The sequence below is a fragment of the Argiope bruennichi genome, chromosome 6, assembly GCF_947563725.1.
Source record: "Argiope bruennichi chromosome 6, qqArgBrue1.1, whole genome shotgun sequence".
Classification (NCBI taxonomy): Eukaryota; Metazoa; Arthropoda; class Arachnida; order Araneae; family Araneidae; genus Argiope; species Argiope bruennichi.
This window is the reverse complement of record NC_079156.1, coordinates 84,375,297-84,400,824: the sequence shown is the minus strand read 5'-3', so window position 1 is coordinate 84,400,824 and position 25,528 is coordinate 84,375,297. Positions and strand designations below refer to the sequence as shown.

The following is a 25,528-nucleotide window of genomic DNA, read 5'->3' as shown; positions in this document are numbered from 1 at the left end:
TCTTGGCAAGAAATTCTACTTCATCATTTCACGAGATTCTGAATGTTTGGAAATCCATAAAAAGGTTTTAATATTTTTTTTTTATTTGAAGCTAGATGCTGTATAATCTTGGAAGATTAGAATGAAGTTTTTTTTTTTTTTTTTTTTTTTTTTACTGAAGTAAGAGCTAATTAACTATTTGAGAGAATTAAAATTTTTGTCTGGAATTATTAGATAATTTAATTCTTGATATATCATCAGTTTGGCAGTAAAAACAGTTTATTTAATGAATATTGTGAGAATTTTTGGATGCAAGGTATACCTGCCAATGGGGTTTAAATAATGTGACTTTGAAGTGTGTATCTGTGTGTGTGTGTAATATATAAAATATTGGGTGTAAAATATATAAAATACTGGGTAATTTAAGAAATAAACTGGTTCTACATAATTCTCAGTTTATTTATGTATTTATTTATATCCTAGGTGCTAATGTAAATGCTACAACAGCAACTGGAGACACTGCTTTAACGTATGCTTGTGAAAATGGTCATACAGATGTTGCTGATCTTCTTTTACAAGCTTATGCAAAGCTGGTAAGAATGTTATAAATAATAATATGACAATTTAAAATTACTTATAAAATCAATTTGCCATAAAAGAAAATTTCCTATTAAATAAATTCAGTATATTTCAACTTAGCACCAGCTTTATTTTTTTCTTTACTGGTAGAACAATCCTTAATAACAGAATGAGCAGAGAAAAGAAAAAAAAAAATGTTTTCATACCATAAGAAAAATCGTAAATTGTTGAAAAATAAAATGAGAAAATAGTAAAATTTATTATCTTTTACTCATGTGTGCCTTATAATTCATAATATGTTGTTTTTTATTAATTTTTAAATTTTTTTTTCTATATTACAACTTAAGAAAAGTATTTTTTTTTTATCAATTGCATAGATATTTAATTTCTTAAGAGTAATATTTTTTTAGTCAAAACCAGTCTATAACTTTCAGTTACTTATTCACTGAAGATGACAAATAGGTGTGAAAAATTACTTAAATATTCAATTTTTAATGTTCGTTCATCATAGTAATATTTACTTATCATTAAGTATTAAGATTCTTTTTTTTTTTTTTTTTGTCTTTTGCTGAATTGTTTTTTGAAAAACTTAAATCATAGGGTTTATGTAAAAAATTTCCTTTATTTTTAGTACTAGTTAATAATTTTGAATTTTTGAAACTTTATTTGTAGGAGCATGAATCGGAAGGCGGAAGAACACCTCTTATGAAAGCTGCCAGAGCTGGCCATCTATGTACTGTACAGTTTCTTATTTCCAAAGGTGCAAATGTAAACAAACAAACTACCAACAATGATCACACTCCTCTTTCACTTGCTTGTGCTGGTGGGCATTTAGCTGTTGTTGAGCTTCTTTTGGCCAATGGGGCTGATCCAACACATAAGTTGAAGGTATAAACTTTGATATTGTTTTACTTTTGAAGAAATGTTTTTTATCAAATAGTATCATAAAGGAATCTAAAAGAATGTTATATAAATAAAGCTTAGTTTGTTTTAGTTGGAAAAATTATTTCTTTTATGTGCCTAAAAAGTATGATATAACAAATTGGGAATAGAATGCCATAAAATAAATTTTAAAAAATTTTTCACATCACGTTTTATTCTTATAGTGTTAGGATTTTGAACCTCTTAATGAACCAGAATTCTGAAATTTTGTATTAATTAGTGGATTCTAATATCAATAGAATACTCTACAGTTAAGGAATTTGTTTGATTTTACGAAAGTAAGTAGTCCAACAGGATCTCTTATTTGTGGAATGTTCATTTTGAAATTCCATAATATTTAAAATCGTGAATTATGAAATATGTAAAGTCAAAAATAGAAAATGACAAAGAAAAATAATATGCCTTTTGATAGTATAATAAGAAATAGAAAATATTTTTTTTAAAATAAAAATGAAGCAATATTATAAAGAAAAAAAGTTGCAATGAAGTCTTGGAAGAAATTTTGGATCTGTTAGATTGCACTGTAGTTGCAAAGTGTCATCCAGAAATCTTGTTTGGTTCCTCGATAAGGTTATAAAGTTTTGAATTACTTTTGTTAATCCATAATGAATGTCATTAAAAATCAAGACTAAAACTAGAAAATCAATCAGCAAACCTAAACCTTTTTTGAAACACCTTTTATTTGTATATTAAAAAGTAAAGATTTTTTACTATTTGGAAATCAATACAAAAAGTTTAAAAGCATGAAATGCTGAGAAAATGGAAGACAATACAATCACAGAAAATAATTTTTTTTAATTTACAATTTAATAACATTAATAATAAAAATTTAGAATATTTTAAATATATGTAGAGACATGTTAACTCGGGCTCGAAAAACAGGCCTCTAATAACCGGGTTTATATATCAATCAAATATATCTCCTGAGCCCTAGGGGAAAGCCCGGTTGAGATTAATGCTTAGAGATGGCTCATATGACAAGAATCGCACACTAATTTAACATAAATGAATTTAATGAACTGGGCGAACGGCTGGGCCATTTTACATCGATGAATGCTATTACAGTATTGAATACAGTTTTAATGGAGGGAATCAGATAGCTTCTTATTGGCTGTTGAGTGATGACGCGAGCGACGCATGATGACGCTCCATACACCACATTATGTTAATGTCAAGTAATTTTTAAATTTATTGCATTTATTTGCTAAAATATAATTTCCTACTCCCAAATAAAATTACTTCATTAGTTCTCTTATAACCTGGTGTCAAAATAAGAAAAATTTCCATGGGTTATCTTAATAACGAACATAACTATTAAAAGGAGAAAACTGGATAGAAGTAATAATGGTTGTGACTATGTTTTGAATGTCATTCACATTCTAGGGTAGGTAAAAAGCAAAAAAGGGGTGGGGGAGAAAATTGTAGCTACCAGATAAAATGTCATTTAGCAGTAAAGAAAAAAAAAAAGTTTCAATTTAATATTTTATTTATTAACTACTGATTAATTTGGATAATTTTGCAAGTTTTATTTCATGATTAGAAAATAATTAATTTTAGAGAATGGGGATAAATTGATATTATATACGATGTAATGTATGTATCAGAAGTGAAAAAATTTTCTATAAACCAAATAATCCAGGAAGCATTTTAATACTAAAAAAAAATGATGCTGACATATTTTATGTGTTATGGCATCTGCCGCATCTCTTGTTTGTTTTTTGCTCCATAAGAAATTTATTCTATTTTAGCCTAGGGAATAAGCAGTCAGCATATCTATTTCAATTAGATATATAAAATTCGAAACAAACTATAGCTTTTCATTTTAGTAACTAATATGCATTTATCTGATATTACTTAGTGTCCATTGAATGCAGCTTACTTGTTAATCACAAGTGAATTTTTTTTTCTTCCTCCATCTCTAATGCCAAATATTTAACACATCAAAAAAATTAACCTTTATCAAATTCCTTACTTGTGATAATTGCACCTTATGCCATTAATTGAGATTTGCTTCTGTTAGAACAATGTTTAAACAATCAAAATATTGTTATCTTATATTAAGTTATGTATTATAATTGTATTTTGTTTTTCTAAATACAAATGCTTTGATTATTTAGGACAATTCAACTATGCTAATAGAGGCTGCAAAAGGTGGGCATACAGCTGTTGTCCAAATGTTGTTAGACTATCCAAGTAGTATGCTTGCTTCTCCCCCTCCACCACCTGACCTTTCTCAAATTCCAACATCTGGTTTAGAAAATAATGAGGTAAGTTATATTATATATCCATTAAAGAGTTAGTAAATTGATTTTCTTTTATTTCCAGGGCTTTTTCTTTCAGTTATGAGTTATGTTACTTTTAAATGCTTGATCAACTGTTGCTATTAAAGTATTTAAGTAAATGAGATAATATAAAGTGCACAATGAATCATTTAAAAAATTCTCTTTTTTTAGATTGAAAAACAATTAAATTTAGATAAACTACAAGATTTATGTGTATATCTTATATATACATTTTTTTCTAGTTTGGAAACAGTTTGGACACAGATTTATCTTATACTCAGCTGTAATATTTCTATGCGGAATATCAGTCTGCTTTTGTTAGTATACAAAGCCAATGATTAATTTCTATGATTTTGTTCTGCAGAATGAAATTTCCAGAGATGTTAAATCATCCTGTTTGTCTAATTCTTGGATCTTTTGCTATTTGTAATTTTTGTAAATGCTGAGTCCAGAGGATTGGTTAGAAAAATAATGAATCTTTTGTATTAAATTATGTAGATCAGAAAGATTTTGATATTGTGTTTAGAATAGGATAAGTTAAATTGATAGAAATGTAAAGTTCAGGGACAGACCATATGATGGACATTCTTGAAATGTTTAATGTTCCTACAAATCTATTAGTCTCTATTTTTTTAAAAAGATTGTTAACATGTAGCCACTTTTTACTATGTCAGCAACAGAATTCAGTTGATCTTTCAATCTGTTATCATTGTTCATTCTCGATGAGTTAATACTTGAGTTAAATAGATAAGCTGTGTTGGCATTTAAATATATATATAATATTAGGAATATGTGAATGGAACAAATAGTAATTTCATCAAAATTTCCTGAAATTTCATATTCTAAAATAGAATTGCAGTAAGTGAAAAAGTTTTGAATACCATTAATGTTACTGCTTTTATTTCTTATAGTTGAAGCAAGTTTTGTTAAAGCACATAGATATGTTGAGAAAAAATACAGTAAAAACAAAGGGAAATCTGACATTTAGATTTTTATTAAATGATTTGATAGTTGTTTAAAAAAGTTTTCAGTGTCAAATATTATTTCGTACTGTGCTGTGACTGAATCATACCATAAGTCCAGATAACAATAATTAACCATTTAAATTAAATTCATCTTAAATTTGCCTATATAAAGATGGTAATATTTTATCATCGTCTATAGTTATAATAAATTACTCATTGTGAAAATAATCAAATGGTTTAATTAATTAATATTGAAACAATACTTTTTTTAAAAAAATTGTGATATTTGTTATTTGTATTGAATAAAAATGATCAATTTTTAATTGTGGCTCTGCAAAAGTGAAATATTCATTATTCTTCATGTTATACATTATTAATAATGCTTCTAAAATATAATGTAACCTATGTATGTGTATCCTCTAAATCATTTACTCTTGCTGGTTTAAAGGTCCAAAAAGGCTTTAAAGCTTTAATTTCAAATTTATATTGTTAACACTTCATATTTTAATCTATTCCGCCTTTACCTAGCAGTTGTACAATACACCTTTAATTTAAAACAGCAGCAGCAGAAAATAAATAAGTAAATAAAATTAAACCATTAATTGATATGCCCCAATGTTTAAACAAATGTCCTATATAAGGAAAATTTTGAAATATTTTGATAGTTTTTTTAAGCTAAGAACTTTTATCTTAAATATTGCTCTGGTTTTTATTATTTTGAAACTTTTAAGTGTCTTTCATGAGCTAAATCATTTAAGAATTTTATTTATATATTACTCAAGGCTCCACGAGTTCCACCTCATGGTCTACAAGTTTTCCATCCTCCTGAATCTGAAACAAATTCAGTTTCTAGCAATTCTTACCTAGCCAATGTTCAAGCAGGTAGATTTTTTTTTCTTCTTTTAAAGCTGTTTTACAGTTTTTATGAAACTGAGTTGCCAAATTTCTTTATTTCAGTTACGAATGTAGATTTATTTTATAAACTTCTTCCATATATTTCAGTTCCACGTATTCAAGATCTTCTTCGTGAATCCTTACCAACAACACCACCTCAAGCTGTTCCTAAGCAGAAGACTGTTCAAAGAAGGAATACTTTTGTTAAAAACAATGAAGCCCCCTCCTCCTCAGTTTGTGAAAGTTCACAGAGGTATCACTATCGCAGCAAAAGCAATGCTGCTGCACAAGCAAATTCCTTGTCCATTCAAGCTGAAACAAGCAAGTGCTTGATGGAGAATGAATTAAGTGGAGGAGGGGGGACTATTGAACCTGCCGGTGAAAATGAATTAAAACCTAGTGAACGACTTGAACAGTGCATTAACAGTATGATGAAAAAAGCAGAGATGTTGAATCCTAGTCCTGAAGAGCAAATTATTCAAAAACAACAAATTTTAGAAGAATTGCAGAGGGTAGAAAGAGAATTGCAAGAGAAAGCACATGCTCAAATTATGTTTAATGCACAGCAACAGCAGCAACCAAATATGGCTATCATTGCTGGACCCCCAGCTTTAACAGCTATACCTTGTACCTCTGCAAATTCATTTACTAGCGTTCCCGGTGGACAACCTTCCCAACCCCTCCTGATCAATAGTGGTACTGTTTTAGACTTTGAATCACTTTCCTCTCTAACTGATATTTCTTCTGTGTCAAGTCAGTTGGGCATCCATTTGAATCCCTCGTCTAATCCTGTTGTGACGCATGCACAGCAAATGATTTACCAAAATCGATTAAAAACTCTACAAGAACAGCAACAGCAGCAGTCTACTGTAACTACTACTACAACCCTGGCTACTGAGTATTGCAAATCACGTGCTGGGAAGCCTATTAAACAAGCTAAGTCTACTGTGATGAAACAAGTGCCGCAACAGTTACCTTTTCAAATGCAAACTGGTCAATTGCAAAATGAAATTAAAATTGATCAGCAAAATCATCCTGATAGTATAGAGAAAATAAATTTGAGAAATATTGTTTTAAATGAGCAACAACAACAACATAATATTCAGTTATTTCAACAATCACCACATTTATTTCAACAAGCACAGCAACAGTTTGTACTTTCTGAATTTTCTCATAATGTCAATATTAGAGGTTCAGATTATTGTAAAGGTGCTCTAGCAGGTATCATGCATGCAATGGGAGGCATTAAGCTGACAACCGATAGCACACAAACACCTACTATGCCCATATATGATCCAGTGCAAGTTGGACAGGCACTGCTACAGCAGCAGCACATGGTTCAGCAACATCAGCAATTAACTCAAGCGATCCAACAGGAAACAAAGAGGCAACAGAATCATCAACAACAGCAGCAGCAACAGCCAAGTCAGCAACAACATCATTTTGAGAAGAATGTTAAGCTTCTTAAAGGTAAAACTAATAAAGTGCAACAATCTCACCTCCATGCTAATCAACAACAGCCTTCTGTTACAACTTTGCAGCAAACTTCACAACCTCAACCAGTATTAAAACAACAGTTATCATCAAGTTGTGGAGAAACTTGTACCCTGGTAGGAAACATTCCAATTGATGGAACAGGGGTTTTAACGTTGAGTGGAATGGCCACTGCACCCTTCCCTGTATCAATAGCAGTTACCCCTGTTACATTGTCTTCTCCAGTATCAATCTCTGCAAGTTGTGGTGCCTCTTTTACTCATAATTTGTCTTTAGATGAAGGTTTGATGGTTGCTGCCCCAGCTAGAACTCTACATGAAACACTTGGAGAAATTGTGACTGGTAAGTTTATAGAATTAAAACACACACACACAAACACCCTCTAATTTATAAATATTATGAAGGCTTAATATGCACCAGAAATTTATCTGAATATTGTTGTGGATATTAATTTGAATGTTAGATGTAAAATGCTGAAAATTTTTTATAGAATGATTTCTTAAAAATATCTTAATATATATTTAAATATCTTAATTTAGTATCTCAAATTTGGAAGATTGAAGTTATAAGTATCATAAAAGAATTGTTAATCAGAAAAGTTACATAATTTTTTTGAGCCTTTGATTAGCAACTTGTAGTTCTTTTATTAGAAAAAGTCCCCTCTTCCTACTTAGGTTTATATTCATATAAAAGAATCTGTTGTTTATATATATATATATATATATATATATATATATATAACTTAAATAATTGATAACCTGTTTTTACTATATCAATGCACTTACTTATTAAGCAATGCACTTAGCCAGATTAATTCAGGTTTAAGCAATTAAATGTTTTAAAAATTTAAACCTACTTGTGATTCTGCATTTCATTTTAAATTGCAAATATAGTACAAAATCATGTTAGATGCTTTTTAATTCATCTACAAGATAAAGATTTTCAATGTCAATGATCAATTTTGTTTTTGCAGCACCAACAACGCAGTTGGCTGGAACCCACATGAATTTAATGCAACCTGGTAGTCATTGTTCAGATGCATGTTTAAATATGGCAACCTCTAGTGGGAAAAGTCGTATTTTATCCATGTCATCTTTACCTGGAGTCAGTTCCGCTTCTTCTTCTTTACCTATGACCTTCCATACTCTAACGCCTTCCATCACACCCTGTGTTCCTTTGCAAGTGTCTGCCAGTACAGATTGTATTTCTCATCTACCACATCTACATACAACTGCTGCTCCTTCTACACCTGCTCCTCCAATCTATCCTCCGCTTGACCTTAATTCCCAAACTGACAGTAATCATGATACTGCTCTGACACTTGCTTGTGCTGGAGGACATGAAGAACTTGTTACTCTCTTGTTATCCAGAGGAGCTGATATAGAGCATCGAGATAAAAAAGGCTTTGCTCCCTTAATGCTAGCAGCCACTGCTGGCCATGCAGGAGTAGTGGATATACTTTTAAATAATGCGGCTGATATTGAGGCTCCTGCTGAGAGAACAAAAGATACAGCTTTATCACTGGCCTGTTCAGGAGGACGATATGAGGTAATTTTTTTTTACTTCACAATTTTCTTGCATGGCAAAATTTTTTATTATGATTTAATTGTGGTGAATTTAATCCTTTCGGGATGGGAGGCCTCTATCCTAGATGCATGCATGGGATGGAGCGTACACGAAAGGAATCATCTCACTGGACAGGGGTTTTGTGTAGCTAAGCCTAACTTTTAAAAAACAAATCGCAAAAAAATAAAGTTTAAATTCTAACATTGTCTTTTTTGCTACCTGTTTAGATTATTGGTTAATTCATAATACAAGCTCACTCTTCTGGAAAATGGCATTTTTTTGCCATAATACACCGAAACCAGGGCTTTCCATAATAAAAAGAGAAGTGCAAAAAATATATATGAAAGCTATGTAAAATACAACAGATCTGATGGTAAAACCCAAAAAGATTAGTTATAGTTGCAGAGTAATAATGAAAAAAAGAAAAGAATTTGAAGGGAGACCAGAAACCCGAATGATTCTATGAAATGGAAAATTACACAACCCAGCTCTGTTTATTTACATTACTCTTATCCCCTCTCCTCTCCTCCCCTCCCCTCTCCTCCCCTCCAACAGCTGATGAATAAAATACCAAAGTGAGTGAAAATATGAGCAAACTGAAAGTCGGGATACTAAAATTATATTTATTTCATAAGTAATGGACACAGGATACCATCTTGTGGTGTTTAAAAATTATTTCAGTCCGAAATGCACATATGTTCTATGGGAACAATAATTAGAAGCAAGGAAATGAAAACACTAAAAAATAACTTTTATCTTTACAAAATTTTTCAGCTTGCAACTTAATGTTCAGTTTGATAGCCTATTATTTTAAACTTTATCATGGATAGATCAAATTATTTCTTTTTTAGTTTTGCAACTGTTATAATTTCATAGTTGAATTATATGTAATTTCATTTAATTTTTGCTGTATTAATGATTAAACAGTTCCTTTTTCCTGTTCCATAGATTTTGATTGGATTAAAGTTGATCTATTTCTAGTCATTTCAACTGTGAAGTTTGATTGTTTTAAAGTTTTAAAGTTTTCTATGCACATTTGCAACTTATTACAATTTTATTCTACTAAAGAATAAAGATTATATTAGATTAAAATGTTAGATGTTAAAAGCTGCAGTTTAGATACAAGTAAAAAGTTGGTGTATATTGCAATATTTATATTCTAGATAATTGTATCTAGCCTCTTGATGATGCATCATTCAAGCTTATACTTTACTCCTTTTCCGAAATGCAGTGTTTTTCAGTCAGCACTACTCATGCAGACATTTCAATTTCCTTACCTTTATGAAGAGAGATTGGTATAGAAACTTAAGGATATTTTTCATAAAAAGCTTTTTAATAATTTTTTTATAAATTGCTTCAATTCTTGCAAATTCTAGCAACTGCAGCTCATCGTTGTCATTTGACTCAAGAAAGTTTGTGCTTTCTGCACTTGTCATTTCAGTTTAACTCCTTTAATTGGATACATGTTGACATCCTGTCTGAATGATAAGCTGACTGAATGAAAAATGAAATGATTCAAATGTATCAAATTTGGCACAGGATTTTGTGACTATAAGTGTAGGTTTTTGTCAAATTTTTGTTTCATTCAGCTGTGAAATACGCACCTAAAATACAAATTCGACCTTTGGATACTATAAATCTCGCACCAGGGTTTTTTAATTGCCAAAAAACTTGTCTTTGATCACTTAAAGATTCAGTAAAAATACTAAATTCAAGCCAAAGATTAATATTTAGTAACTATTGTACACCAATGCATTACAATGCATTCTCTGGATAAGACTTTTATTATGGAGAATCTAGGAGCGACAATTCCCTTTGATTTAAATTGGATTTTTAAATATTAATTGTATAATAGCAATAGACTTTATTGTAATGTTGAAATTCAAGCCAATTTCTTTATCATCACTTTTTTATTGCATACCTGGGCTCTTTAACTTGAGCATATTTTAAATATTTGATTCTAAAACACTTTCAATGTTATTTTGAAAAGTATGTAGGCTTGTTTTAAAATACTATATTTTAGAAGATTTTGAATTTTGTCTTCAATTATTCTTAAATCTTGTTTCGTATTTTAGTATTTTATTTTATATCTTTTATCTTAGTATTTTATTTTATATCTTTTATCCTAGTATTTTATTTTATATCTTAATATCTTTTATTTAAAGTTCTCGTTAATTTGAATTTCGGTTGAAAAGTTGTGCTAATTTTTATTGCTTTATTGAAATAATTCTTGCATTGACTTCATAGTAATGTTTTTAAAGATGCAATAATAAATCCTTTTAGCTATTTGATTATTTTTCTTTCATTTAGTAAATTTTTAGTTAATACTTTTCTAATAAATTCTGCCTTTCTAAAATTCTATGCAAATTTTATTAATTTTTGGTATTTACTTGAAAGGTTTTAATTGAAATTTCTGTGGTTTTGAACTTTAATTTCAGTTCATATTTTTGCATTTCTTATGTGAAATTTTATCATAACAAAGACAGATTTGTATTGCCTTTTGTTGTATAAGACTGTCTTTTTAGTGAAGATATTGCATAAGAAAAGTAATTTCATAATTTTCATTCTATTAATTTTGTTCATTTCAAGTTTCTTATTAGTGTCTGCATTTATTTTGTTAGAGAGTCTGAAAGATTTTCTTTAAATTAACATTGAAGTTGTAAGAGTGCTATTCAATTTTGAAAATTCGAACTTGCAGATTATATACTTAAAATATATTCTTTTTCTTTTATATAGGTTGTAGACATTCTCTTAGCTCGAGGTGCAAATAAAGAGCATCGTAATGTTTCAGATTACACCCCATTAAGTTTGGCAGCCTCTGGGGGATATGTTAACATCATAAAATTGCTACTCAGTCATGGTGCAGAAATAAACTCTAGGTTTGTATTTATCATATTTTCATTTACTTTAAATATTGTTTTTTAAATAGCTTTACTTATATGTGATGACTAAAAGAAATTGTATTTTTAGTATATATATATATTCTCGTTACAACATTTCTAAGAAAATGTTTTGTTCGAGTTTCTTGCATTTTTTTAATATTTCTCACTTCAAGGTGCCGAAATTGTCTGTTTTGCAGAACTGGAAGCAAACTTGGGATATCACCACTTATGTTGGCAGCCATGAATGGTCATGTTCAGGCAGTCAAGTTGCTATTAGACATGGGTAGTGATATTAATGCTCAGATAGAAACTAATAGAAATACTGCCCTCACATTAGCCTGCTTTCAGGGTCGAAATGAAGTTGTGAGTTTACTTCTGGATCGAAAAGCAAATGTAGAACATAGAGCCAAAGTGAGTTTTTTCCCACTATAAAATTGCCTTAAAATTTAAAGACTATTATTATAATGCAGAACAATAAAATATACTTTTGCAAATAAAATACAGTACCTTACAGAGAGTCTTGTAATCAGTTTGACAATAGCTGTATTTAGAGTGTGAGTGTAACTATGTTTAGTTAGTCCCAACATTAACTTAATCTTATACTGTAACATTAAAATCTTAAACATTAATTTAATATGAAATTTAAAAAAAAGTAGAATATTACATTGTATCAAATTATTTTTTCTTGTGAAGTTAGTTTTGTTGAATAATTTCATATTGGATGATATAATGTTTCATTTATGGAATATGGAGTAACCAAACAGCAGCATATTTGTTTTATAGTGGAAATTGACTGCTTGCTTTTATTGAATCGATATATACATGCCCTTGTATTGTTCATATACTCCCAGTTGTTGATTATTATTTTACTTTCAATGTAGATTAATTGATTTTCATTGTACTTTTTTTTTTTCTGTCTACCTTTATTTGACTGATGAATGACTTTGCTTTATCACCGAAGAGGCAGGAAATTTCATATTTTAAATTTAATAAATGAATAAAGTTTCCAAAAATTCCTTCAGAATACAATTAAATTTAGTAAGTTTCTGAACTATTTTAATTTTTCAGTATTATTGGAAATAATTTAAAAATCTCTGATTTAAAAATATTTTTAATAATGAATTTTAAAATTTATCCTGCTGTATCTCTGAATATTCCTCTCCCTGAATTTATGTAAATTCAGTGTTATTTTAGAAATTTAATTTTGATATCTAAAGTTTTTATAATTGATAATGTAACTAGAATTGCTTAATATTTAAATGCTTATATATTTAGACTGGATTAACGCCTTTAATGGAAGCTGCATCTGGAGGTTATGTTGAAGTTGGTAAAGTGCTTTTAGATAAAGGAGCTGATGTCAATGCTCCACCCGTGCCTTCTTCCAGAGATACTGCTTTGACTATAGCTGCAGATAAAGGCCATTATCGATTTGTCCAACTATTATTAGAAAGGTAGATTAAGAGTTTTGTTTTTATAGAATTGTATATACATTTATATTTATATAAGTTTTTTTCATATTTTGACCATTATATCTTTTAAGCAGTTTCACTTTCCCTTTCTTCCCCTCATTTTATTTTTTAAGTGAAAGAGCAATTTATTTATTCAGGATATTGGTTTTAAGAATATCTTTTGAAGAAATAAAGAAAAAAAAGAAATACTATTATTTGTAAATTTCGTATTTATGAAAATGGTTCTTAAAAGTGTAATCTTTTTAGAAATGCAACTGTGGAAGTTAAAAACAAGAAAGGAAATTCACCATTATGGTTGGCTGCTAATGGTATGTAACACAAATGATTAATTTCTCTACTGTAGTCATATTATAAAATGTATATTTATTATTATAATAAATATTTATACCTTTATTATTTCTATTTATTAATATTGATGTCTATTCAAATAAGTAATATAAACGCTGATGCTATCAGCTCAGAGTTAAATTCTTAGTTTGATTTGCCTTCGGGAATTTAAAAACTCCATTTCAAATTTAGTCAGCCATTCCAAATTTCATTCAGAATGTCTAATCTTTGAAGTTTCCCACTTGATTAGTAAGTAAAGTATTTTTAAATATCCTTTAAGTATTATACTTATTCTTGATTCTAAAATCGGAGTGCATTCCAAATGGTTCTTCAGGCTTCTTTATGTTTCAAAATAACATTAATTTTGATAGTAGTTTTATAGAAAAATTTAATGATAGTTTTTAGATTTACAGTTTGACATTGTCCAATAAGTCATTTTCTTTTATTAGAGACTTTGTAAATGAAAAATATTTTTTTTTTTAAATTGTTGCTGAAGTTTTATTATAAGGAGTTTTTCATATAAATTATGGCTGCTTTCTTAATGTTTATCTTAAAATAAATTTGTATGGATGTTGCTATAATGTATAATCATGAACAAGGATCTTAATTTACTGAAAAATTTAAAATGACTTAATTGAGAACATGCTGTTTTAAACTTCATCTATTTGTATTAGCTGCTCTGCAACAAAATAAACAATGATGTATTTTTTAAAAAATTTATTCATTTGGAATCATTAACAAACATGTATATATATTCTGCTTTATAAATGACTAACTTTTAAATGACTTTTTAATTCAGTTCATGACTAACTTTTCTCTTTTACAGGTGGGCATTTAGAAGTAGTACAGTTATTATATTCACACAATGCTGATATTGATAGTCAAGATAATAGAAAGGTTTCATGTTTGATGGCTGCATTTAGAAAAGGGCATGTGAAGGTTGTGAAATGGATGGTTAAACATGTCAATCAATTTCCTTCCGATCAAGATTTGGTTCGTTTTATGAGTACTCTCTCTGATAAGGTGAATTTAAAGTTGATAAATATTTTGAATATTTATAATAATGCTGTGGCTCCCCTGTTTGTTGAATTTAGTTGTTGAATTTAGAAGAATTCATACATATACATAATATCAGATGTTTGTTTCATTTGTTTCAAAAAGTGTAACTATTGAATTGAATATAATTATTTTAATAAATTTTCTGGTTCTTATCAGATCATAAAATATTTATGTATTTATATGTTTGTAGAAATATGCGTACAATTCTATAACAAAATGCCAAACCTCTATGTAAGATTTCAGAATTTCTGAAAAGGAATTTATTGAAATTTTAGCACTTAGAAATTTCAATTTACAGAAATACATTGCAAAATTTTTATCATGCAGTCATTTAATAAAAATAACTATTCATAATTAATTTCTAGGGTTAAAGAAAATAGAAACATAAAATAAATTTATTTTTAAATTTTATATTTTTTATTGATTTAAAATTTCATAGTTTCATTTGTAAGGTATTCATTTTTTTAAACCCCCTCTTCCTATGTCTTTAATTTAGCTGAACTCTCCGTCATACTTTGCAATTTCTATTTAGGAGCATGCTCATTATAAGAAATGTAATGTTAAAGTGAATTTATAGTGAAAACTTCAAATTAGAAAAAGTGTATGTTGAGTAGAATCCAAGAATAACATATGACTGACTGGCAAGTGTTTATTTACTACTTTGAAAATGATTTTCAAGAATTTTACTTATAATAAAAAATGCTACAGATTTTAAAGAAGCATTTAATTTATATCCCTTTTTTTTGGGAAAAAAAATAATCAGTTTTTTTAATATTTCAAATTTTTTTTAATATTGCAGTTTAAGATACTAAACTGCACTAATCTCCAATTCATACATAGGAATATGTTTAATAAGATTCATTATTTTCTGATTCAGATTTGATCTTTGAATTTTGCATATAAAACTTACTGAAGGATAACATTGTTTTGAAGAATTTTGAAGATGAGGAGTATTCATAAAGATTGCTTATTTATTTTGTGCAAGGAATCTCGAAATATTAAGTATTGTTCCATTATCAGAATTTTGCCTTCTGTGAACTAATGTTCTTCCACTTGTCTCTGCATTAGGAAATGATCAAAAAGTGTAATCAGTGTGCAGATGCCATAAGAATTGCCAAAGAAAGACAAGCTGCAGAAGCTAATAAAAATGCCAACATTTTATTAGAGGAACTAGATCTGGAAAAGAGTAGGGAAGAGAACCGCAAGGCAGCCGCTGCTCGTCGACGAGAACGGAAACGGAAAAAAAAGAGAGAGAAACAAGAGCAGGCAAGCAATATTTCTGATGTTGTAGAATCAGTTCCTAATTATGATTCCTCTCAAAAGGATGATTTGAATTTTGTATTTTAATATTTCTACTTTGCTATAGTTTTTTTAATTTTAATTTCTTTTGAACCAAATTAATTTTCGAAAATTAATAATGTGAGTGCATTAAAATTTTTTTTAATTAACTAGAGGAGCCAATATGTTTTATATTAATTGTTTTATACAGTTTAAAGAATTTTATATGTCTTATTATTTTGTATAATTTACCCTTTTCTATGTGTACCATTCATATTAATTTCCGGTATTTCCGTTAAAATAGTACAAAACTCAGGGACCATTTTCATATAAATATTAAAGATATAAGAAATAATCCTGGAGTTTATTATACTGCATTAATGCTTTGTACAATTTTTTATGAAAGAAAGATGTAATCTTGCAACTTATTAAATTTTATTTATATAGTAAAAAAAATACTTCTTTAATAGAAATTCTAGTATTAAATCCATTAAATTATAATAATAATAATTTATTGAAGTTATTTTTTATTTCTTTGCTCATTGTTTTCTGAAATTGTTTATGCTGTCATTATTGTCAAGGAGACCTTAAGAACTAGAGGGAAAGGTTAAGATAATAGGTTAATTACAAACTTTGGGACTTAAAGTTAAATGTGGCTAAAAGCTTAGGGTTAATTTAAAATGAATAAAACTTTTCCTTTAATAAATATAATGTGATTTTCTGATTTTTCTTAAAGTGTGCAGTATTTCTATTTGGGCCAATAATTGAGTCAAAGCAGTGTATTATTTTTATATAATCAAAATTTACCTATAGAAGCAAAGAATTTTAACACATCTGTTTTTTAATGTATATTTTGCATTCTAAATAATATTAAAATATATTTCACTGACATAATATATCTTTTCTTGAGTATGCATATATATTTCATTGAAAATGGAGTGCTAAGGATGTGCATTCCTAATAAATTCTCATTTAGTCCACAAAATCAAAAATTTTCATGGTTGACAATTCTGAAATGTTGTATGACCTGCCCCCCCCCCTAGCTATCTGGCATATATGTTTTTTCCTCCCCTGCATGAAGTTGTATCCTAAATTTAGCTTTAAAAAATACTGGTATTAACAATCTGTTGATTAATTTAATTATTCTTCAAAAAAAGCATCTATTTTGGAATTTTGTCTTTTGAATGTTGGACTAACTACTATTTTTCATGTATTCATATAAAAACATTCATTAATTGTATTCTCTGTATCTGCTGTGAATTTTCTTTTTATTCTCTTAATGATGTTATAAAGATTCCTTTTGCTTTCCAAACATTTCAATGTGTAATTTCGTGTAATATCTTACTGTTATTTAAAAATTGATAGTAATTATATAATATTTTATGAAACATGTTCCAAATCTTAATTTATTATATTTAGCAAACTGTGAATCATAATTTACCTTAAAATCTGTTCTGTTATCGTTTGCTTGGTTTCTGTCTTCACTCGGGTCTAGACATTGATTTGATTCTTTTTAATGACTTTTTTGTAAACAAAAAATTATGTGAAAGTAAAACATTAAAAAAAATTGACTAAAATTATGTAGTTTGTAAAAGGTTTATAAATGATGATAAAGACAATTTTCAGTTTATTATGCTCTATAATATAAACTGTAGTACCTAAAATTTGTAGCATTTGAATCTTTTTTATATTTAGTTGAAAATTTTATCTTCAAGATGGATAATCCTGTAAGTGTAAATAATATGCTGGGAGTTTTTTTAATTCATAAAATAATATATATCTAATATATATTCTAGGAGAAAAAAAAAAGGAATTAGTCACTAGTCTGAATGAGATCTGCAGAAATGTAAACCAATTTCATAAATACTTACGTTGATTAACCTCATATTTAAAAAAAATTAAGATAAAATCTTTTCAGAAAGATTTTCAAATCAAAGTAATGTGTTTTCTTGTAAAAATTAAAGATAAATAGTAGTAGTTTTGTTTTAATTAAGATAGAAATGTTGAAAAAAGGTATTGCTATAAGTTTTTTTTTTTTTTTTTTTTTTTTTGTATTAGATATTTAATATGTATTACAGTAACTTTAAAACATTTTTTTATATTGGTTTTAGATTACAGAAATGCTTTTAAACCATAAATATTTCACAGATGCCTGCCCCCCTCCTTTAAAATTATTTATTAATAATATATTATCATTAATTAAAAGTAATGAATATTCTTTTGGAAACAAAGTTTTTTTAAGTTCATTATTTTGAAAATTATGTAGCTTCTTTTTTTAAATATCAAGTTATATGAAATTACTGTTCATGTTTGTTTTAAATATTCACTTGGGGGGGGGGAGAAACATAATTGATATATGAGAAAGAAATAATACTGAATGTAAAATCTTTCATTGAGCATACCTCTGTTTTCTCTTAACTATCAATTTATTTTTGTTAGTTTGTAATAATTCAGAATTTTTAGCAATTGTGATAGAAAAACTTGAAGATAATTTACCATTCTATAATGTGATAAGCTATTCAGGTAGGCTTAAATTTTATGATAGCATTTATATAGTAAAGTTTCTATGTGGATTACTTGAAAGTGTTGAGGTAGGTTTTTGAAAGGTAATTAGACCTAATATTTATCATTTAACTTCTAATTGCAAATAATTAACTGTTATTATTCGATTAAAGAATCTCTTTTCAACCAAATATATCGTTCTTTAAATCAGTATTTTGCTGTTATCCTCACGACTAAAATAAAAACATTAAATAATTAATAAAATATGTGATATAGAAATAAAATAAATAAAAATAATATAGTATTATTGATGGTTTAAGTACAATTCTATAAAAAATACCTTCCAGTAAATTTTATTGCTATACATTAATGATACAGATGATTTTTTTATAATTACTTTTTACTGATTAATGTTATAAAATATGAAGACAGATTATTCTGTAATTTTTATAATGCATGTTTTCTGAGAGAATTCCATTTGAAGTTTTAACAAATAGTTTTCAGGAGCCTCCACCCTTTCCTCTTAAATTGAATGCTTCACTTTAGAGTAAAAAATATACGGGATATATTCTGAATAAGTAGTTAAGAACATTGTTTTAAGTCATTATGTTATGAGAGCATTTAAAAGTTCAAATATTGAAAATGTAATAGAATATTTATATATCTTTAAATGAAAAATAGTTTACTAATATTTACTTATTTTTGATTCTTTCATAATTAATGTTCATTCTAACTGGATCTCATATTAACTCTATGCATAATGGTATTAATACCAGGGACTTAATATTACTAAAGGTTTTGGTTATTTGATGGGACTTCATTACTTGTTACTATTTTCAGAGCTTTCATGTGGATGTTAAATGCAGTGCCACATTAATAAGGAATAATAAAATTGATTTTGCAAAAAAAAAGTAACAATTAAATGTTAATGTATATACATAATTTAACTCCCCCCCCCCAATAAATATTGTAAAATAATAGATTCAATTATTTTAGATTTCTTAACAAACAAACAAACAAACAAACAACAAGAACAAAAAAAACTAAATTATATAGTTGAAGTTAAATTTGTTTACTTATAGCTCTTAAAATATAAACCCTATCATTAAAAGCTTGTACAAAGTATTTATCCTAAAAGAATTTATGAAAGATTTTTCGTTTGAAATTTCTTTTTCAGTGCTCAATTTAATTTTGTTTTTCAACTGTATGTTAAACATATTTGAAAGTATAATTCAAGTTATTTGGAATAGTTTATGTTCTCTGTGTTGCATATATTTGGCCAGAATGTTGTATTACCATCAACAGTTATCAAAACTTATTCCTTTGTTAAAAGGGTGTATATAAAAAATAGGATTAGAAAGGTAGAGGACATACTTTCAAGATATTTGAACAGATGTGATTAGTTCAATTCAATTTTATTTTAAAAATCTTATTGTATATTCACTTGCATATTGATTACCCTGGAAAGGTCAGTATTAATTATTCTTATTTCATAAAGCTAATATATATAATTTTAATGGTTGTAGGTAAAAATGCATTTTATTTTTTGAAATGATTGATATAATTTTTGCATTTTTTCTTATATGTATTAAATAATTATTCAATTTAGAAGATATTTCTTTTTGTTTTAAAATATAAATTTTTAATTATTCTATACCTTAAAATTTTTCCTACTTTATATTTTAATGTGTACCAGTTTTGTCTTAATTTGGGCTATGTAATCATGATAGAAAAGAATGGAGGAATTTTATTGTGTAACGATAATCACTTGCGAATTAAGTATTTCTTTTTGCCTTAAAGTTAAAGTATATTTAAAGCCTTTATTTTTGTCCCTATTTTTTTATACACGTAATATATTTAATAGATAATACCATTTCTGATTCATCTGTGATTATTTTAAAACTTTATATAAAAAAAAAGACAAATTTGAAATAATCAGAAATGTCAAGTTATTATTATTTGTGCATTATCAGTCGAGATAATGCTAGCAGAACTGCAACAGAGAAGGAATAAAAATATTGCATATTACAGGATTGTCATAGCATCCGGAAATACAAGGAATTAAAGTCAGATAACAAAAACAGGGAAATTCCAGGAAAATCCAAAGATTTCAGTAAAAACCGGGGCAGTACAAGGCATTTTAATTCCTCCTCCCCCCATTCTAGTAATGAAACACCATTCACGATTGCATAGGTGCAGAAATTCGCTTCTTTTTTACTTACTACCCTTTGTTTTTCTGTGTAGATGAACAAATAAAATATTTAAATGCATGTCCGAAACTTTGCTGTTTTAAAAGCTACGTCTTGTTTGAATCCATATTTATTGAAGAATAATGCATTATTATGTGAAAAATGAATGGTTGATTTGCTTCATTCTCTTTAATCAAAAACACAAATTTCCTCACCAGGTTCAGAATGTACAAAGATCTAATTTTGTAATTTTCCTGAAAATTTTTTGAAGTTAATATTAAGTATCGATTGATTCGATTAATGAAAAAATCATTTAGATTTATTTCTATTCAAATATTTTGAAGTCCAAAGAATTTTCTGATTGTTGGGAAGTTGAAAAAATAATTATTGTGTTGTCATATGCCAATGCAGCTTGGAAAGTAGATGCCTGCTAAATTAACATATACAAGGTATTATAAAGCTTAAGAAAAACAAAAAAAAGTTCAGGGAAAAGTAAAATGAAAAATAGCCCAAGAAATGCAAAGAAGCATTGCAAATGAAATTTTTTTTTTTTTTTTTTTTTTTTTTTTTTTGGAGGGGCGAAGAAAGAAAAAAAAAAAAATGTAAGTGATTGAAAAATCTGCTGAAATTGATGCCCAAATATATGCATTGACAAAAATTACTAAAAAAAATAATAAAAGTAATCCCGTTGTGTAGTGTTTTTTGTCAAATAATCATTAAATGGTTTGTTTAATGATAGCAAAAATGTTTTGTTTTATTTCGTCGAAGTCCTTAATTTTGTTTGGCTTGCATTTGTGCAAACAGCACTCGTGATAATGTAATATAATAACAATACTTCATAGTTCCTCTGATATTGCTTATGCATACAGGGAATTTTTTCTTTCAGATTTGAGTGGCAACCCTGTAATAGTTAATAGATTGCATTAGCAAATATAAATTAATACCAATTGACTAAAATTGCGCAAAATAAATTTATCATTAATTTTAATATCAAATGAAGTCCTAAACTATGAATTAAATGTATTTAGGTTATTAGATATATTTTCTTTAAATAATAGCATACTTTCAAAGTTTAATTTTTGAGATTACTAATATATTTTTTTTGTGTGAATTATATTAATATAATTAATACATTGGGGTGTTTAAACTGTAACTAAACTCAAATATTAAGCTTAGTTACAGTTATAAACAAGCTCCACTTTTGTTAAGTTTATTTAATTTAAATTTTATAAGAAAATAGTAAAAATGTAACTTTAAAGTACTTAATTGGATTGGAAGAGTGTTGCAGGACAAAATTGCAAACTGAAAAATTCTACTTTGTTCATTATTAAATTGAATTTATAGTTACATTAATTGTTCTTTGTTACTTTTGAAGTACAACCACTCACTTGTCTCGTTCTATAATATACTTTGTAGAGCATTTTTTTTAGTGCTCCTTGGAGAACATTTCACTATTATAGCAAAAAATTTCATTTTAGTGTTAATTTTATAAATTTTTTTATGGTTAAACTTTAAATAGGAATGTAAAATATTCAGCAATTTAAAGATATTTATATGATTAATAGTCATTGATTTATTAAAGATCTATTCTTATTCTTATTTATTTACATTTTTTATTAGCATTTATTAATTTGATTTGTTAGTCATGCTGAATTTAGAAGTATTTTTTGAAATATTCATCTATATTTTGATAAAGAAAAATTAAATTTTGATTAAAACAAAATCATAGATGACCTGAATATAAAATTTTGTCCTCCTAGAAAAAAGTAAATAAATTTCTATATGCAGATTTTTGCAGAAACTACTGCATTTCATGCAACTTTTTGTTTTTTTAAAACAATTGTGCATATTTATCATAAACTATGTTGAACTAATTGTTTATGAAATCAAAGGTGTAGTGTAACCTTCTTCCTTCAAGCAGCAAAGCTGGAAAATTACATTTAATTTTTAATCTTTAGTTCAGTGGAATTAACTCGTATATAGCGATATATTTTTTTAAAATATGCAAGAGAAAAAAAAAAAATGTTTTTACATTTGTTTTATGCAGATTGTGAAAGTTTAGCTAAAGAATTGAAATTTATGAATCAAAATTGGTTGCTTGTTGTTTAAATAATGAAGTGACATTTGGTTAAAAAATGCATTAAATATTGATGTATCAAAAAGTGTGAGTTTCTTAAATTAACCCTTGCTCTCAATTGCTATTGGTTTATAACTATATTAAATTCTTGGATCATCACACTATCCACTTAATCTGCCAAAAACACAGACTGATTTTTCAAAATATATTTAATTGCTGACTTTGGTTACTTTCATTAAAATGCATCTCATTAATATCTTTTTTTATAAAATTTTGCAGATTAGGTAGTTTTTGTATTTTTTTTTAAAGAAGTAATGAAATATATTTTCTGGCAAATATTTTTAATCCATTCCTGTTATTGTTAAAATGAAGAAGAAATTATATGAAATTATTCACTTGGTTAAGGATTGCTCTATTTATAATATATATTTATTATATTGGACATATTTAAATAATTATAATATTGAATTGTTTATTTCAAATTTTGAGTTGGAACTTTTTATATTATCATAAATCATTGTACACATTCTCATTATGTTATTGAAATTGAAAAATCATAAATTATTATTACATTCTCATGCCTGATATGTAAGATGGTTAATCCAGTTAAAGTTAAAAATTGTTTTGTATTTGTAATGTTATAAATTGCATATTTTTCTGTGTGTACTCATCTGTGAATAATATATGCTGGCAAAATAACTGTCAGTTTTTTGTAACTGCTTTAATAATGTGGAATGAAATCTGGAAAGCTCTCTTTCTCTTATATTGAAAGGGAACATTTTTTAAAAGCCTAATCTTAATTTTTTGTCCGTTTCATTCCATTATTTTTTCTATTATGTTACTGAAATTGAAATATGTTTTGTATATTTGTTTTTACTCTACATTTTTGTTAAAGAAAATCTAACTTTTTCCTCTTTTTTTAAATTTTTTTTTTTTTTTTTTTCATGTACCAAATTGTACCTCACAGTTACTGAAATATTTTGATGGAAAATGTTGTATAGATTAAAAGGAATTTTTAAAGTACCAATATCCAAATTGAGCATACCATTAATATTGTATTTTAATAATACATATTAATTTTAATATGTATAAAGTTTAATTTGTAATCTTAATTTATATAAGTTTATTTTGATTGAAAAGACTTCTTCTGCTTGTTTAGTACAACCATCATTAATAAATTTTTTTTGTACTGATTATTGAACTTTAAAGTACTCTTAATACTGGTATTGAAAATACCTTTACTAAGATAATTTGATTATGAAAATGAAATATTATGTTGTATGTAGTTTAAAATGATTTTTCAAGCAAGACTTAAAAATGTGAAACTTTATCAATGTTGAACTGTCCAAGAACTGAAATCCTGCTCAGACTTTTTAAATGTGTATTGCTACTGCTGCTGAAATTTGTTGAGAAAATAAGAGACTCAAGTGACAATTGAAGAAGCTGCTACTTATCTTTCTTATTGTGCTTCTGTGATTGAAAATCATCTAATGGGCAGCCAGTACGATCTTATTTGAAATTAAAAATAAGGCAGTAGATCAACTTACGCTGTTGTATTTCTGCTATAGATCTAGCACTGGATCTTAGAAAATTATAACAGCTGCTGGAAAAGAACTTTCTTGTAGCTGTTTTTCATAATATCTAAAAGGACTTCTGGGAATTTGTTCCTGAATATGCAGGTATAAAAAGTATTACTATGATTACAAATTTTTAATCTCATCACAAAACTATTTATATGATTATATTTGAGTCTCAAAATATTAGTGGTCTTCTTTGTTTACTTATTACAGTTTGCTCTCTGGCCTTTGTGAAGTAGTTTGCATGCAATAACACAATTATTCATTTATTTTTATCATCTTAAATAGGAGAAGATTCCAAATAAGAAGGTAATATTCTGAACTTTTAAGGTAAGTATGTACAAATACTATGCCTTAATATGTGTTTTCTTTATTTATAAAAATAATTCTTTTGGACAAAGGCCAGAGTGCTATGTAGTAAGTGTACAGGGAGGGAGGCTAGATTTTAAATTCTTTAAGACTATCTTCTGTTACAATTTACTAACTGATAATCTCCTATCTATTTCTGAATATTTTCATACATTAACTTCAGTGTGAGTAACAATTTTAAATTTGTAATTGTACTTTCAGTTTTGCTACAATTTGAGAAGTAACTTTGGCTGTCTGTTATGTGATTTCATCTCGCATGATCTGAATGCATGTTCTATCAAATTATATGTATTTCTTAAATGTTTATATTTTTAAATTTTTAATTTGCATGATTTTATCTTTTGCATGATATTTTTATTGACCTCATATTTGTTATATTTCTTAATATGATTTTATTCAATAACTTGATATATATTTTAAAATTTTCTTTAAATGTGCAATTCTGTTTTTAAATGATTGAATATTGAATTTTTGCATGTTTGTTATACTACTTAGTGAAATTTATCAATCATGCATTTTAAAAAGATTCTTTTTTATTGTTATGCATAGTTGAATTATTATTAAGAGTAATGTTATTTGAGTATTAACTTATAAATGTATTACATATAGTTATGAAATATGTTTTTTTTAACTACATACAATGATTTTTTTCAATGCATAGATTTCAATTATCCACTGAAATTTTTGCATTGTAAAAAAAAAAAAAAAAAAATCATTTGTACTGTAAATATATGGAGAAGTTTTAAAACATAAATTTTTAATTTGCTCTTTTTTTAAATTTCATTTATTTATTTTATTTTTAAAAGGTAATTTTTTGCTTTCTGATTGTTGGTGCATTTTACTGATAGTTCATCTTTTAACAACTTATATAATAAGCTGATCATAAATTGAAGTTATTTCAAGTAATTTTAAATTAAATAATTTTTAAAATAAATTTTTATCTTTTTTTAGGATTTTTAATTAATTCCTTCAGAAGTTATTTGCCAGTGTACTTTGAGACATGAGAATAATATTTGCATACATTTCATTTTCTTCCAAAAAATATTTTTCAGTTTTAGCTATTTCTCTGGGCAACTTAAAAATTTTATTTCATTTTCA

The 25,528-nt window shown here is 27.0% G+C and overlaps 1 protein-coding gene across 1 annotated transcript in view; it reads left to right on the top strand.

Annotated features, from left to right (window-relative positions):
• LOC129972505 (ankyrin repeat domain-containing protein 17-like) overlaps positions 1-25,528 on the top strand; it is a 78,252-nt gene that overhangs the window by 13,965 nt on the left and 38,759 nt on the right. The window contains exons 10-21 of the mRNA XM_056086661.1: positions 463-572; positions 1,231-1,446; positions 3,618-3,767; positions 5,530-5,629; positions 5,750-7,477; positions 8,109-8,683; positions 11,438-11,580; positions 11,781-11,994; positions 12,859-13,034; positions 13,299-13,360; positions 14,206-14,402; positions 15,507-15,704. Of these exons, the coding sequence (XP_055942636.1) occupies positions 463-572; positions 1,231-1,446; positions 3,618-3,767; positions 5,530-5,629; positions 5,750-7,477; positions 8,109-8,683; positions 11,438-11,580; positions 11,781-11,994; positions 12,859-13,034; positions 13,299-13,360; positions 14,206-14,402; positions 15,507-15,704 (3,869 nt within the window). The remainder of the gene's footprint in view (positions 1-462; positions 573-1,230; positions 1,447-3,617; positions 3,768-5,529; positions 5,630-5,749; positions 7,478-8,108; positions 8,684-11,437; positions 11,581-11,780; positions 11,995-12,858; positions 13,035-13,298; positions 13,361-14,205; positions 14,403-15,506; positions 15,705-25,528) is intronic.